General features: G+C 33.6%; 1 protein-coding gene across 5 annotated transcripts in view; it reads right to left on the bottom strand.

Moving 5' to 3' along the window:
* Positions 1-17897, bottom strand: part of bcar3 (BCAR3 adaptor protein, NSP family member) — a 116353-nt gene that overhangs the window by 16147 nt on the left and 82309 nt on the right. The window contains exon 1 of one of the 5 annotated variants that reach the window (XM_055167872.2): positions 11408-11646. The exons of the other annotated variants lie outside the window; for them this stretch is intronic. Within the exon in view, the coding sequence (XP_055023847.2) occupies positions 11408-11515 (108 nt within the window). The 5' untranslated portion in view covers positions 11516-11646. Of the gene's footprint in view, positions 1-11407; positions 11647-17897 lie in introns of those variants that run through there. 5 annotated transcript variants of the gene reach the window in all.

Genomic DNA, 17897 nt, shown 5'->3' with positions numbered 1-17897 from the left:
ACTGCGTCATTTAAACGCACTGCTAGCACAGAGCCAGTCACTCAGCTGTATGTTTTAATAACCAGTTCCACTGTGTGTAGCTTTCCAGATTGGAATAGCTTTTATGTCCTGATGAATGACCGTTTCGGGCCGCCTTAAACCTGCCAGGACATCCGAGTATGGCTGAGAGCCCACCTCTCATAGCTGCTGGTGATGTAACTGATCCACTGACATCAATACTCATAAAAAGTGATGTCATCAAGATCAAGTGTATGATGTTTAAAGGAAACTAAAACCCTATGGAGTACTGTGGATACTTTCATTATATCACACAGTATTTGGAACAACATTATAAATCTTACAATGCATAATTTGCTAAATTATTTATTCTACAGTAGCTACTGTATGTACAGTGAGGTCCAAACGTCTAAGAAATGACTCAAATTTATACTATTTTAAAATGAAAATACACAAAAGTTTAATTATTGTGTCTTATTTTGAACAAAGTAAAATAAACTTTTCTGGTTTTAGGTTACAAATCAAGTAACCTAATTTGTGACATTGTCTGAATATTACTGATATTACTTTGTGTATTTGTTAATCAAGCAGGAAGCAGAAGCACCATGAACTTCCATAGTAGGAAAAAAATAATACTACACTGCAAAAAATAATTTTCAAGAAAAAAATTCTTAGTATTTTTGTCTTGTTTTCAGTAAAAATATCTAAAAATTCTTAAATGAAGATGTTTTTTCTTGATGAGCAAAATTACCCAAGACAAAAAGTCTAGACCAAAAATTTCAAATTTAAGTGATTTTGTGCATAAAACAAGCAAAAAAATCTTGAACATTTTTCTTAAACACTAAATTAAAAAAAAAAAAAAAAAATTGCTTACCCCCATTGGCAGATTTTTTTGCTTGTTTTATGCACAAAATCACTTAAATTTGATATTTTTGGTCTAAAAACTAGGCTTATTTTCTTGGGTCGTTTTGCTCATCAAGAAAAAGCATCTTAATTTAAGAATATTTCGATATTTTTACTGAAAAAATACTAAGATTTTTTTTCTTGAAAATCATTTTTTTGCAGTGTATGGAAGTCAAAAGTGCTTAAGAACTTTATTGATACAAACATTGCTCAAAATACCTTATTTTTGTGTTCACCAAAACAACAAAATAAATACAGTTTTTGACAACTTGAGAATCAAATTAAAATTTTTGTATAAACTATTCCTTAAAGCAAAAAATGGGGATATGCTTAATTCTTAAAGTATATAAAGTATATAAAAAATTCTTAAATCAAGATGTATTTTCTGGATGAGCAAAATGAACTAAAAAACTAAATCTATTTTTGAACAACAAATATACAATTTAAGAGAATTTGTGCTTAAAACAAGCAAAAATATCTGCCAATGTGGTGAGAACATATTTCTTGAATTAAAGGTGCAGTGTGTAGATTTTAGCAGCATCTAGTGGTGAGGTTGCGTATTGCAACACTCCCTTTCAAATAGCATAGAGAAGCTATGGTACCCATCGCAGGACCAACATGTGATCGTCTGAGACGATGTAGTGACAAACGCGCTCTGTATAGCAGTTTGTCCGTTTAGGGCTACTGTAGAAACATGATGGAGCAAAATGGCGGCTTCCGTATGAGGGGACCCACGGTGTATATAAATAAAAACGTCTCATTCTTATGTAAGGTCTTTATACACTGATAATATATTTATGTATATTATATTGTATTGCTGTCAAAAGATCCTTCCAAAATTTACACAATGCACCTTTAGGTGTTTAAGAAAAAGTAAAAATGTTCAAGATTTTTTTCTTACCCCATTGGCAGATTTATTTGTTTGTTTTAAGCACAAAATTACTTAAATGTTATATTTTTGTCTAAAAACTATTTTATTTAAGGTCATTTTGCTCATCAAGAAAATGCATCTTAATTTGAGAATTTTAAAATATTTGTAAACAAGACAAAAATACTAAGTAAGAAAGTAATTTTTCCATCTAGACTCTGTACACTGTGTATTCATGTTTGATAGGTTGAAGGATGAGCTGCATCGGTTTTATTGTGATGTTGAAAAGATATTAAGCTGTCGGTTTCTTTTTCTCTTTGTCCACAGTGACTCATAGTCTCAGCAGTGGTCTGTCAATCTTTTTTAGCAGTTATTAGGCCTATATTGACCACATCAGATACTGTGGTCTACCACAAACCACTGAGCACAAGCCTGCGGGTGCTGGACATCTTAGAGCTAACCGAGATCTTAAAAGGACACAAAACATGTTTTATATAAAACTGAATAGTAGCCACTAAATGCTGGGAGATTTAAAAAGAAGTCATATGCTCTCTTAGCTTTCATCTTTGATGGTTAACTTATTTGGATATACTGTAGTTGTGATGGAAAACATGTTGGAGTTCAGTGTTCCTAGTCAGAAACTCAAACTAAGTTTGACGTTAAGATGAACCCCACTTATTTTAAGAAAAAATTGTAGAAGCATATTTTAGTAACTCTTTGGGCTTATTAAACTTAATTGAAGTCATGCCACACAATATACATGGTTATCCTTTATATGGAGACGCTTCCAAGAGTCTATGTATAGAGACCACAGCGAGTACTGAAATACCCACTGATGCCACTGGTATTGTAATGAGGGACGGGCGTCACACCCGCTTCTTTTAGACAACAGCGAGCTGAGCCAACACCCCACAAGCCACAAATTACAGTGACCAGATGATACAGTACATAGTTTTACACTGGCTGGGAATCTGTTCTTGTTCTGAACAATAAAATGCCTTTACTAAAAACTTTCATTTAAAACATGCACATCATTTGCTTTCTGATCCTGTGCTGGTTTACGACCTGCTTGCGATTGTATGCCAGCTGAGGTGATGTTTTTTCTGGCACGGCCGTCGCATTCATTCAGCACTACGACATTGCTTCATAACTCTGCTTTAAGAGAGAACACTGATCCATTTAAAGGTCCACTGCAGCCATAAATGTTTAAAAATAGCCAAAGCTCAATTGCTTGAGAGCAGTTCGGTATACTAGCAGAACGAGTGTGGATAAATTTGTCCGTCGAATCGATCACTTCAGCACCTCGGCTTGCAGCCCTTTATAGCTATTGTAAATTTTTATCTTCTCACATGATGGGACCATCTGATGGGCTGATGCCTGAGATTCTTTTTAAATGGTCCTGTAATGTGGGGCTGTCGATGGATTGTTTGAATGTATTGAGCTGAAGTCTCATTGGGTAAGTGCTGAATGCAGGTTGGCCATCTACAAGAAGACGGGGACATGTAATGACACGCGTATAACCCAGGCACTTTGCAATATTAAAAATAGTAATTGAATTTCTATAGGAGTGCTTAAAGGAAAAGTTCACCAAAAAGGCAAATTCAGACATTTGCTCACCAGCTAAACTGGCATAGTATTTTTTCCTATATGTGGTACACTGCAAAAAATGATTTTCAAGAAAAAAATTCTTGGTATTTTTGTCTTGTTTTCAGTAAAAATATAGAAAGGTTCTTGGATTGGGATGCTTTTTCTTGGTGAGCGAAACGACCCAAGAAAATAAGTCTAGTTTCAGACCAAAAATAATAAACTCACGTGACTTTGTGCACAAAACAAGCCAAAAAAAATCTGCCAATGGGGTAAGTGATTTTTTCTTGAATTTAGTGTTTAAGAAAAATTTTCAAGATTTTTTTGCTTACCTCATTGGCAAATTTTTTTGCTTGTTTTTTGCACAAAATCACTTAAATTTTATATTTTTGGTCTAAAAATTTGATTTATTTTCTTGGGGCATTTTGCTCATCAAGAAAAAGTATCTTAATTTAAGAATTTTTAGATGTTTTTACTGAAAACAAGACAAAAATACTAAGAATTTTTTTTTTGAAAATCATTTTTTGCAGTTTACACAAAGATGATTTTTTCACACTGCAAGAAAATGACTTTCTTAGTATTTTTGTCTTGTTTTTTAGTAAAAATATCTAAAAATTCTTAAATTAAGATGCATTCTTGATGAGCAAAATGACCTAGGAAAATAAGTCTAGTTTTTAGACAAAAAATATAGATTTTAAGTAAACAGTGTTTAAAACAATCTGCCAATAGAATAAGAAAAAAATTCTTGAAATAAGTTCACTTTTTCATAAACACTTAATTTAAGAAATGTTTTCCTATTCCATTGGCAGATTTTCTTGCTTGTTTTAAGCACAAATTCGCTAAAATTTTATATTTTTTGTCAAAAAACTAGACTTATTTTCTTAGCTCATTTTGCTCTTCAAAAAAATAAATTTTAATTTTAGAATTTGTAGATATTTTTACTGAAAACAAGACAAAAATTCTAAGTAAGAAAGTCATTTTTTTTTGTTATATTGCAGCTACACTGCAAAAAATTATTTTTAAGAAAAATATTTCTTAGTATTTTTGTCTTGTTTTCAGTAAAAATATATAAAAATTCTTAAATTAAGATCCTTTTTCTTGATGAGCAAAATGACCCAAGAAAATAAGTCTAGTTTCTGTACCAAAAATGATCAAATTTTATTGATTTTGTGCAGAAAACAAGCAAAAAAATCTGCCAATATGGTCAGCAAAATATTCTTGAATTTTAAGAAAAATGTCCAAGATTTTTTGCTTACCCCATTGGCAGATTTTTTTTCTTGTTTTAAGCACTAATTTACTTAAATTTGATATTTTTGGTCTAAAAACTATAGACTTATTTTCCTAGGTCATTTTGCTCATCAAGAAAATACATCTTAATTTAAGAATGTTTAGATATTTTTACTGAAAACAAGACAAAAATACTAAGAATTTTTTTCTTGATAATAATTTTTTGCAGTGTACACAAAAGATGATTTTTTCACACTGCAAAAAAATGACTTTCTTAGTATTTTTGTCTTGTTTTTTAGTAAAAATATCTACAAATTCTTAAATTAAGATGAATTTTCTTGATGAGCAAAATGACCTAGGAAAATAAGTCTAGTTTTTAGACAAAAAATATAGATTTTAAGTAAACAGTGTTTAAAACAAGCAAACAATCTGCCAATAGAATAAGAAAAAAATTCTTGAAATAAGTTCACTTTTACATAAACACTTAATTTAAGAAATGTTTTCCTATTCCATTGGCAGATTTTCTTGCTTGTTTTAAGCACAAATTCGCTAAAATTTTATATTTTTTGTCAAAAAACTAGACTTATTTTCTTAGCTCATTTTGCTCTTCAAAAAAATAAATTTTAATTTTAGAATTTGTAGATATTTTTACTGAAAACAAGACAAAAATTCTAAGTAAGAAAGTCATTTTTTTTTGTTATATTGCAGCTACACTGCAAAAAATTATTTTTAAGAAAAATATTTCTTAGTATTTTTGTCTTGTTTTCAGTAAAACTATATAAAAATTCTTAAATTAAGATCCTTTTTCTTGATGAGCAAAATGACCCAAGAAAATAAGTCTAGTTTCTGTACCAAAAATGATCAAATTTTATTGATTTTGTGCAGAAAACAAGCAAAAAAATCTGCCAATATGGTCAGCAAAATATTCTTGAATTTTAAGAAAAATGTCCAAGATTTTTTGCTTACCCCATTGGCAGATTTTTTTCTTGTTTTAAGCACTAATTTACTTAAATTTGATATTTTTGGTCTAAAAACTATAAACTTATTTTCCTAGGTCATTTTGCTCATCAAGAAAATACATCTTAATTTAAGAATGTTTAGATATTTTTACTTAAAACAAGACAAAAATACGAAGAAAGTCAGTGAGTATTGCAGCGAGTATATTATTTTAAATGTTTATCTCCTGCATCCATGGTAGAAAACAACTACCAAATATTTGAAATGACATGAAGATGAGTAAATGATGACTAATTTCTTCAAGATATCACAATGACTTCAGTACACATCAAATCACATAGCAGTGACTCGTACGGCCTGAATGATGCTACACAATAGGCTAAAGGTTGAATATGATCTCCCATGATAAGTGAGATCACATGCTGTTTTTAAACAATGATTGTAGGTGAGAAATCATCCTATCTGATCTCAGTGCACATCTAGGTTGGATTTGGAAATTGTGCAGATCATGGCAGAGTGCAGGGCTAAAGGTGGAGGTCGTGTACTTAGGGAGTGAGTTCAGATTTACTTTGCATGTCATTGTGATGAAAACCAGCAGTCAAACTAATCCCACAGCAGCTAGTTAGTGATAATAGTGTAGCCAAAAATCACTATTACTATTGGGCATACTGGGGTTATAGATTTGGCAGACATTAAGGAAGTTATGTTGAACTGAACTATATATAAAGACCAGGATAGATACTCTGGAATGGGCTTAGTAAATAACCAACCAGATACCAGAATATCCTTGAAACACCCTAGTAACTGCATAACTATGACTCTAGCAACCACCCACAAAGTCTTTGCAGCAACTTTTACCCATTTTGTATTTTCTGCATCAAATGTAAATATTGACTTATTTACTGCTTCCTGTGGGGGCTTGGAGAATGAAGAGCCCCCTGCAGGTTTATATTCCCAATAGATTGGGGGTTATTAGTAGCCACTCATGGGCAGGAGAATCGACCATGTCTGGGGTTTGGAGTCGGGTCACACCCTTCCTGGACAAGCGTTAACAAGAGTGCCATCAAAGTGTCCCATCAATCTCCTGGGACTTTAAACACAGGACCTCTTATCTTACCATCATCACACTGTCCATTTATTGTCCCTGGAGTGTCTGTCGTGTTTACTTGTTCCTGGACAGGGCACCACAAATCTCAGATTATAATAATGGATCGCTATAATTTTGTTTATACGTCTTTGGGACTTTAACACTGTAAATTATTCAGTACTGTTTAATGGTTTGAAACAATGCATATTGTGAAACACCCAATAAATCGGAGTATATAATGTGCATCTGGTAGGCACGTAGCATAACTATTTAGATAAACAGGCCAAATATCTCTTATTTACGGTATGCTTTCCCAGCTCAGCCCAGGGTTTGTACAGAATGCAGAAGGGAAGATGATGATGGCCTGGGGCTGCTGTGCTGGATTACTTTGAACTTGACCTTTATTTAATGTTAGAGAAAAAAGAGAAAAGATGGGAACATGATTGTCCCTTAAACTTAAAATGGCTTGAGGCCATCCTAAAGCCTTGAGCCAGGAAAATGCCTTGGCATGTAAAGGATCCAAAATAATGTCTGCAACATGAAAAAATACTGTAGTATACTTTAGCATTTACTATAGTAAACTGAAGTAAAATTCCTAGATACTATAATGAATTTATACCATACCATCGTAAATATAAAAATATACTACAGTTTATGAACTTATGAAAATGCTTTGCCGAGTAATGTCCCCTGATCCAAAACCATATTCTTCTGACGGGTAGTGAAATGAGACTCTGACAGTCTGTGTCAGCACCTCTCCTTTAACCTGTCAATCAAACAGACTTCATGCTGTCCCACTGCTCGGCTGAGTTATTATAGCTGTCACAGTCATGATGGTTCAGCAGTGTTGTGTTTCGAGGAAACAGAACAGAAAAGCATGAAAGTTCAACTGGTTTAATTAAATCTGTTTGATTATATGCTTTATTAATAATTTGTCAAATGCATTTATGATTAGGTTTTAAAGAGCACCTATTTTTTTAATTGCTAAAAACACATTTCATGTATTTGGTATTATACAATGTGTTTGCGTGGTTTATGGTTAAAAAACACATTTTCCACATACCGTACACTTTTGTAGCTCCAGATTTTACTCTCTTCCTGAAACACACGGATTTGAAAAGCTCTGCGTCCCTGACTGGCTATCTAATCTGTACGTTGTAATTGGCCTGAATACCCCTGAATACCGCTTCTTACCATGTTTGAAAGATTTGTGCACAATGCAATGCTAACAGGAGTAAACATAAAGGCTGTGAGTAAAAGCGGGAAGAAATTATGATAATGTCGGTCTTGTCTACATTACCAATCCCAGGAAGTAAACTGTTGCCTGCAATCCGTGTGTTTGTTGTAGTCCAAGAAAAGAGATTTATGCTGGAGACGATAACTAGCGTCATTGTTTACTTTAGGGTTTGTACTTTTGCATATCGTTAACATGTACTAATACAAACCAAAGGATATGTAAAATCGTGAATCGGACCATTGGTGCGCTTTAAATTTTAAAATTTGAGAAACTACACTCTAAAAATTTTCAACCCAGTGTTGGGTCAATAAGAGACAAACCCAGCCGTTGGGTTAAATCAGCTTACATTTGACCCAACAATGGGTTAAAACAACCCACTGGGTTGGGTTGGTCCCCTTTTGACCCAACACTGCATGGGTGAAAAAACAGCATTTTATAGTGTGCATCTGTATTTTGTTTATTATAGTCTAATAATTATAATAAAGCAGTTACATTTACAGTGAACTACTGTGAATTGTGCCAACTTTTACTGTATGCCTTACAGTAAATGTAGTTCAACCTAACCGACTCAAAAGAACGATTTATTCACTGCAAAAATGATTTTCAAGAAAAAAATGATTGGTATTTTCAGTAAAAAATATCAAAAAATTCTTAAATTAAGATGCTTTCCTTGATGAGCAAAATGACCCAAGAAAATAAGTCACATTTTTAGACCAAAAATATAAAATGTAAGTGATTTTGTGCATAAAATCTGCCAATGGGGTAAGCAAAAAATCTTTTTCTTAACATTTTTCTTAAACACTAAATTCAAGAAAAAAATCAAGAAAAATTTGCTTACCCTATTAGCAGATTTTTTTGCTTGTTTTATGCACACAATCACTTAAATTTGATGTTTTTGGTCTGAAAACTAGACTTATTTTCTTTTTGCTCATCAAGAAAAAGCATCTTGATTTGGGAGTTTTTTTATATTTTTACTGAGGGCCAGACAAAAATACTAAGATTTTTTTCTTGAAAATCATTTTTTGCAGTGTTCAATTGAGTCCACATCTGTCGAGTGTTAACATACACCTCTGCTAAACAAGTGAGCATGTTTATTAATGGCACCCGTCACGGTTTAAATTTCAGACTCTTTTAATGTCACAAAGATTCACGCACCGTCCACACACTGAGCTGCTCATCACAACCAAAATAAAAGTTGTTTCCGCATAGAGAAATTTGCTTAAAATTTTCCCCTTGCCAGATGGAGCTTTCCGTGACCAAAGCCTCTCCTCTGTGAGTGACTTCCTCTCAAAGTTTTCCAAAAAGAAAGAATCTATACAAGAAGCACCAACACTGCCCCTCTGTCCCTCTAACTCCCAGTGACCTCCAATACCATCTGAAAGACCGGAAGTCTCCATAGCAACCAGGCACTATTTTTTGAAACAAGTCCAAAAAATATGGACCAGAACCGCATATTTCCAAAAGGCGTGAGAACGAGGGTCCGCCGAGTTGGCCGGCCAGACGATAGAAATAACAACCATGCTGCTATTTCTGGCCAAATCACCAGAATCTTAATATAGAGACTGTGCAGATATCTGTGCCAACAATCTTTGTGCAATTAAAATTGCAGCATGACGTTCACATTCTTGCTGTTATATGAATTATTCAGTGTGTTGTGGAAAGATGAAAGAATGTTTAGGTTCAGATCAGAAGAATTTATTACAGCCAATTTTGTCCTTTCAACAGCTGAATTGTAGAGGTTCTCAAAACGTGCACACCTCAGTTGTGTTTCTAGGCTTTAATGGATCATAGATCAATAGTTTACGTGCCACTGGATAGCATCATGGGAGAACAAATTAGGGTAACCACACATGGCCACATCTGCAGATAAATATTACAATTCCATTAATGCATATTTCGTGCTATTAGTCAAAAACCTCTGTGTTCCTAATGTAATGTTAGTTTCTACACATAGACAAGTATTATAAATAATTTAATACTTAGCAATCAGGTTGTATTTGTTAACATTAGTAAATGCATTAGCTAACAGCGTTGGGCGTAACGCATTACAAGTAACGTGCATTACGTAATAATATTACTTTTCTTAAAGTAACGAGTAAAGTAACGCTTTACTTTATAAATGTACACATTAATATTTGAGTTACTTTATTAAAAAAGTAATGCGAGTTACTTTTCGGTTTAACCAATTTGATTTAAAAACAACACAACGTACTGAATTAAACTGAACGTAGTCACAGAATTACGCACTTGTGGGCCTGAGTAGGAATAGTTTTGTGTCCAAAACGAAGATGGCAGAACTTCTCAGTCCTAAAAACGTGTGCAAGGCCTAAAGGGGATCGCAAAACGCAAAAGTAACTTAAAAGTAACAGAAGCATTACTTTCCATGAAAAGTAACTAAGTAATGCAATAAGTTACTTTTTTGGGAAGTAACTTAATATTGTAATGCATTACTTTTAAAAGTAACTTTCCCCAACACTGTTAGCTAACATGAACTAACAATGTGCGATATAGTTTACATTTTATTAATGTTAGTTAATAATACCAATACAATAGTTCATGTTAGTTCATTGTGCATTAAAGGCGGAGTCCACGATGTTTGAAAAACGCGTTGGAAAAGGAGACGGGCCGACTACCAAAACACACTTATAGCCAATCAAATCAAATCAAATGCCGGGTTGCGTATGTGTGGGGCGGGTCTATCAACAGAAGGTCCAGATTCTATTGGGGTAGGGGCGTGTTTGTTTAGGGGATTTCAAATATCAACATTGGCTTTCGGACATCATGGACTCCGCCTTTAACTAATGTACTTAACACATACAACTTTTAATTTAAAAAAATGTATTAGATACTAAATTAACATGAGCTAATCTTAATAAATGCTGTAATATTGTTTATTATAGTTTTTGCAAGATAATACATTAAATAATGTTAACAAATACAACGTTATTATAAAGAGTAAATATAAGAATACATTTTACATTAGTCACACATCAGTTCTGTATAAACTCATAACAGCTACCAATTTAATATCTCCCCCTAAATTTACTCAACTCAATCTGAGTGCATCTCTCTCTCCTCCCTTACGACACCACATTAGATGAGTGAACTAAACAGCAAGTGTTCACACTTACAGTAGGATGCATTTAAGAGCTACATAAAAGAATTCAATCAATACTGTTTAAATGCATTTGAAAGACAACAAGGATTGTAAACCATACAACTGAATGGAAAAGGAAAGGAAACAGACACACTTCAGTGTATAGCATGTCTGCCTGGCGCCTTCACTTACTATAATGAGTAAAGACATATATCTAAAGATCCCAGACTGCCACAATAAAACTACCCATGGACCTGCTAACAATCCTGATCTTCTCCATCACATTTTCTATTTTCTATTTAATCTGTTTTCCTATTTCCATCTACATAACAAATGTTATAAAACAAACAAGAAATACATATATTTAGAAAGAACATACTAAAAGACTTTAGTACACTCAAAACAAAACTGACAACCAATCACACAATTGCGTTAATAACTTTCGCTCACCTTTGCTCCAATTACGGAGCTCTTCTGATAGAAACAGCACAAGGCTGCCGTGATGCTCCGTAAAATGTTGCATCTCTCCGACATTTCATTCGTTTCTGTACAACTCATCGCTCTGAATGCTCTCAGACACTTTGATCCCCGAAACTCACTGCCATGAATGAGAGCGAGTCAGCTGCCCTGTGAGACTATCCGTGTGCGTGTGTTTGTGTGCTCAGCGCTGCATATGCTGCTCCACGCTGTTACTCTCACCCCTGGGTAGCCCATGTAAGGAGCTGTGATAAACTCCATGTGATACGACTCTCCAACCAATCAGAGCGCAGACATCTACAGGAGCACTACACAGCCAACCCTTATAACAACCCCCTAAAACCCTTTACAAGCCCGGCAGAAAATACTGTAGACATGGAGATGATTAAGAAATAGGTTTTGTTAAACTAAATAAAAATCTTTAATTCAGTTCTGACATATACATTTTTAGTTGTATTAAAAAAGCTAGATTTGTCACACTAAAGACTGCTGTATTTTTAAACAACTGATGCTTATATAAAAATGTGTATGCATTATTCTATACACTCTAAAAAATACTGGGTTGTTTCAAATCATGCACTGCAAAAAATGATTTTCAAGAAAAAAAATTCTTAGTATTTTTGTCTTGTTTTCAGTAAAAATAAAAATTCTTAAATTAAGATGCTTTTTCTTGATGAGCAAAATGACCCAAGAAAATAACTCTAGTTTTTAGACCAAAAATATCAAATTTAAGTGATTTTGTGCATAAAACAAGCAAAAAAATCTGCCAATGGGGTAAGCACATTTTTCTTGAGTTTTTCTTGAATTTAGTGTTTAAGAAAAATGTTCAAGATTTTTTACTTACCCCATTGGCAGATTTTTTTTTTTTTTTTTTTTTTTTGCTTGTTTTATGCACAAAAACACTTAAATATAATAGTTTTCGTCTAAAAACTAGACTTATTTTCTTCGGACGTTTTGCTCATCAAGAAAAACCAACATATTAAAGAATATAGACATATTTTACTTAAAACAAGACAAAAATACTAATAATTATTTTCTTGAAAATAATTTTTTGCAGTGTGCTGGGTTGTTTTAGCCCATGGTTGGGTCAGATATAGACATTTTCTAACCTAACACCAGTGTGTAAGGTTTAAAATAATCCTTTAAACTTTGCCTGATCATTGGGTAAGAGTGCACCCCAAATTAATTTGATGATATTGTTTAACACAGCAGTTTTGGGGTCACCCAGAAGGTTCCAAAGGGTCCCCAGATTTTTTTTAATCTGTAGCCAATTATTTAAGTTTGTAAACAATTTGCTGTCTTTATAATATCACAATTGCTATTTATCTAATAATAATAATCATTTAAATGTAATAATAACCTTTAAATGTACATCTCAAAGTGCTGTACAGAAACAATTAAAACAACAAAGTTACAGCAAACAAGAAGATTAAAATTAAAAAGACAATACAATGTAAAATAAACATAAAAGACAATAAATCAATTAAAAGCTAACCTAAGAAAAATGAGTTTTTAGATGAGATTTAAAAATACCAAAAGATTAAGTTTGCCTAATCTTAATCTGTAGAGAATTTAAAAAAGCCCTCCCATTAATCTTAAAGGAGTTGAGGGAACAGCTAAAAGACCAGTTTCCGAAAAACGAAGATCACGTTTTGGAGTATATGGAGTTACGACGCGGAAAATGTGACCACTCTGCTTTCTCCTTCTTTGCAAAGATTTTTTGCTTGTGCTCCCGTAGCGTCTGCCATTGCTAAGCAACCATGAGCTGATACAGTGCAGACACAGCATTCCGAAAAGTTCAAGAATTTTAATCTCGCTGAAAAAAATTATTCATACAATTTACTCATTTTTTTAAAGGGAAGTGGTTGCAATCAATTTATTTAAGCTACATTTAAACAAAAAAATAGAAAAAACTAAATAAAAAAAATGTTTAAATGTAGCTTAAATAAATTGATTGCAACCCCTTACCTTAAAAAAAAAACGTAAATTGAATGAATATTTTTTTTCAGTGTACCCTTAAATAGTGCAGTCATTTTGTAGTGGTATCTGAAATTATAACGGACATTATCGAGTGCACTTATTCTATCCCAAAATGCACAGCAATTATGAGTGTACAACCCACCTTTACTGTGAGGCACATGCCAAAATAACCCCGCGTATCAACACAAGCTGGCGCCCGCAGTGCTTCCGGTTCTTATTATCCGTTTATCGGACTTTATTAGCAAACTAATAGTGAATAGTAAATGAGGGGGCTATTTCGGACACAGCTGCGAGCACATCGCTCCCTATTTGTGTAGGGCTGGGCAAACAAATCGATTTTTCGTTTAATCGTCGACGTGGTCGATTCAAAATCGATTCTCAAAGGCCACAAATCTATTTTTTATATTTATTTACGCAAACATTGATCATAAGATTAATATTAATCTAATTACTTCTTCACTTGATGTCACCGTCTTTTTTGCCTTGCGCGATGTAAGGAGCGAGAGTCAAGCTTGTCATTCATTCATTCAGTGCTTAAAATGACGGTTTCAGGTGCTTCGTCGACGTTGATGCCACCTTCACATAAAAAGTCAGAGGTATGGAAACATTTTAGATTTCGCAAGCAAGACGACGACAAACATGTGGCTTTTAGCGTTGTGGCTTTTAATGTCCTTTTATTAATTACCCACTTGTAAACTTCTGCTCACTGTTCTTTTTTTATAAATAAAGTATTTGTATTAAATCTATATTCTTGAGTTGAATTGAGAATCGAGTATAAAAATCTGCCTGAGAATCGGAATTGAATCAATTTGATAGCTTGTGAATCGAAATCGAATCGATCTGGAACATCTGAATCAATACCCAGCCCTATATTTGAGTGCACTTGTCGTGCGTCTATTTTAAAATTAACGAACTGGTATGCGCAAAAGATATGAAATGTGAACAGCATTACTTTATTTCGTTAGTCCACTTTAGACATTATAACTTCTTACCAACTACAAGTCATTAGAGTATTAGTAGACTATCTGCTATATATCTACTAACATATTGTTGATCCACCAACAGACATTCAACAGACAATCCCTAACTTTACCCCTAAAGTAATATAATATAGTTAAAAAGCAAAAACCAAAGCAGCGTATAGACCAAAGCTGACACACATTGTAAGCAAAATCTCCTTCTGTGTTCATGCTGAGCAACAATCTTGTATCAAGCGATTCAAAAAACAGTTGCTTCACTAATGACATATGAAATGAATCTTTCCAGACAAGAGAAAGAAAGAGAAAGAGATCTCCTTTGCAGGTCTTTTAGGAGCAAATGAGAGTTGAGGCTGTGTGACAGCTCTCCACCGAGGGACCAGGACTGTGTCATGTGGTACCATCTCAACATCACTCTAAACTCATGAACAACAGGGGGTTAATATAAAAGAGCATTCCCCCAGCAGGACGACTCTCTTCCCCAGCTGGGCCCATTCTGACCCCAAAAGGGCCTGAGGGCTCCCAGACGTCCAAATTCACTCAATTTTCCCACTGGGGTTTGAATAACAAGACTCCTCAGTCTTTTAGTCACACGCACACGGCACTTAGTCTTATTGCGGCTAGCTGGCCAACTAGAGGGGCTTTTGTTAAGGGGCTAACAGGGGCTTTCTCTAGATTAACCTGTTCATTAACAGCATTACGATTTCTGTCATTTTTACGGATGCGAACCCCCATCCAGTAGAAAAGGCGCATGGATAGAGTACAAAACACATTTGAAAACCAGTACGATTAGAAGACAGAGGAGAATTCAGGTTTGCAGGCCATTTGTGCATGTTGAACAAGAGCCCATATAGTGAGTTTGACCAAACATTAAGGTGTGAATGAACACACACACACCTTGTTCACACATGGCAGTTTGTGAGTTGTGTGTGTGTTTTATGTGTTTATGTTGTAAGGGTTATTTAGTTCAAGCATAAACCTTCAGCATTATATCAAATGCAAAATATGGTTATGCTCAATTGTATGAAGTCTGTTAACATTTAAGATAGCGTTCAAAAGTTATTGGTTTGGCTTTCGTTCAGTGATTGAATACACTTGAGTTGGCATGATTTAGGTTATGCCCTCATGATCAGTTCTTATGTTCTCTAATGAAAATAAGAAAACCTAACCTCATGTCAGGTGTTTACATGATCAAGATCACACATTTGACTGCATTTGTGACCTACACTGCAAAAAATGATAGTATTTTCTGTAAAAATATCTAAAAATTCTTAAATTAAGATGATTTTCTTGATGAGCAAAACGACCGAATAAAATAAGTCTAGTTTTTAGATTTAAAAAAATCAAATTTTTGCACATAAAACAAGCAAAAAATCATCTGCCAATGGGGTAAGCAAAAAATCTTGAAAATTTTTCTTAAACACTAAATTAAAAAAAATTCAAGAAAAATGTCCTTACCCCATTAGCAGATTTTTTTGCTTGTTTTATGCAAAAAAATCACTTAAATTTGATATTTTTGTCTAAAATCTAGACTTATTTTCTTGGGTAGTTTTGCTCATCTAAAATATACAAAAATACTAAGAATTTTTTTTCTTGAAAATCATTTTTTGCAGTGTACAAAGAGTCCAAAGATATTACGTATTTTTTGGACTATAAGTCACACTTTTTTCATAGTTTGGTTGGTGCTGCGACTTATAGTCAGGTGCGACTTATACGTCAAAATGAATTCATATAAACCAAGGGAAACTATTTCCGTCTACAGCTGCAAGAGTCCGCTCTATGTATGGTAACACTTTACAATAAGGTTCATTAGTTAACATTAGTTAACTACATTAATTAACATGAACTAATAATGAACTGCACTTATACAGCATTTATTCATCTTTGTTAATGTTAGTTTCAACAATTACTAATACTTTTATTAAAATTTTGTTAATGTTAGTTAATGCACTGTGAACTAACATGAACAAGTAAATAAAGCTTTATTTATATTAACTAACGTTAACAAAGATTAATAAATACTGTAACAAATGTATTGCTCATGGTTTGTTCATGTTAGTTAATACATTAACTAATATTAACTAATGAACCTTATTGTAAAGTGTTACCCTATGTATTTATGTAATTCAATGGATTCAGTGATGCGGACTTCGGGAACTTGGTGAACTTGATTTGGCCTGTCGTGTTAATTTTGCCTATTCAGCCTCCCAGGTATGTTCTGCATGCTATTGTGTTAGCTAAAAAATTTTAATGTACAAACACCTATTCAGTCTGCTGTTCTGTGCTATTGTTTAGTAGTTATTGTTTAGATGAATTCCCGTTCTTGGGCGTAGATTTTGTGAAATCACTTTCAGACGTATAGTCCAATGCGACTTATAATTTTTTTTTTCCTCTTCAAAACGCATTTTTGACTGATGCGACGTAAACTTCAGAGCGACTAGTCCGAAAAATACGATAACAAATCAATAGATGATAGTTTCTTTGTTTTAAACGGGACACTGCCTGTTTTCTTAAAATTATCCTACATATTGTAAAGAACATTTTGTGACAATATAACCTTGAGATCATAACTATTTCCCCCTAAACAAATGTTGCCAGCCAGGGCCATTTTTGTAAAGGACTTTTATTAGAAATCAGATTCAGAACAAAGACTAAAACATGAACAGAGTTTTTACTGTTTTTGAATTAGTGGATGCTTCAGTGTTTTATAAGTTATGTAAGAGTGCCACCTAGTGGATAATAGCGAACATTTGGATTTCCATAAAAACTCGTTATTGGCAGGGAATCGTTTTCTCTTAATTGACGAGATACCTCGTCAATGGCGGGGAAAGAGTTAATATTGAGTAAGGTCATATCAAAGATTGAAATCAATGTAAATGCTCTTAATTTCATATTTAGATTATAAGACATCAGCCTGGATTTCACAGACAGGGTCGCTAATAATCAAAAATCACCAAACTTTGTTTACTGTACATCCAAGTTCAAATTGAAATTTAGATTTCTGTATATTCAGTAAAAGTGTCAATTTTTTAATTGAGATCTATACATCAGCTGAATAAATAAGCTTTCCATTGATGGTTTGTTAGGACAATATTTAGCTGAGATACAACTATTTGAAAATATGGAATCTGAGGGTGCGAAAGAAACTATTGAGAAAATAGGCAGGCCCTAGGTGCATGCCTATTGCAGTGTTTCCCATACATCGATTTATTTGTGGTGGCCCACCACAGAATCAACACTGGCCCCCACAAATAGAATTTTCATGATTCCCATTTACATTTTTATTTCACCATTTAAAACATCTTAATTCGTCTTAAAATATAATTCGATATATAATACAGATCAAATACAGATACAGATCAAAGACTAGAAATGAAACATATTTCAGTTGCCAACACTAGATCAAACGCAAACACGACATGATGACGTCACATATATGCTAATTAGGGGGTGACATCATCACCACCACAGTCTCCTCAAAATCCTGTGGGAAACACTGCTATTGC

This window comes from Misgurnus anguillicaudatus, chromosome 5 (assembly GCF_027580225.2).
Source record: "Misgurnus anguillicaudatus chromosome 5, ASM2758022v2, whole genome shotgun sequence".
Taxonomy (NCBI): domain Eukaryota; kingdom Metazoa; phylum Chordata; class Actinopteri; order Cypriniformes; family Cobitidae; genus Misgurnus; species Misgurnus anguillicaudatus.
The sequence above is the reverse complement of the archived record's forward strand: the minus strand, read 5'-3'. Positions and strand labels throughout refer to the sequence as shown.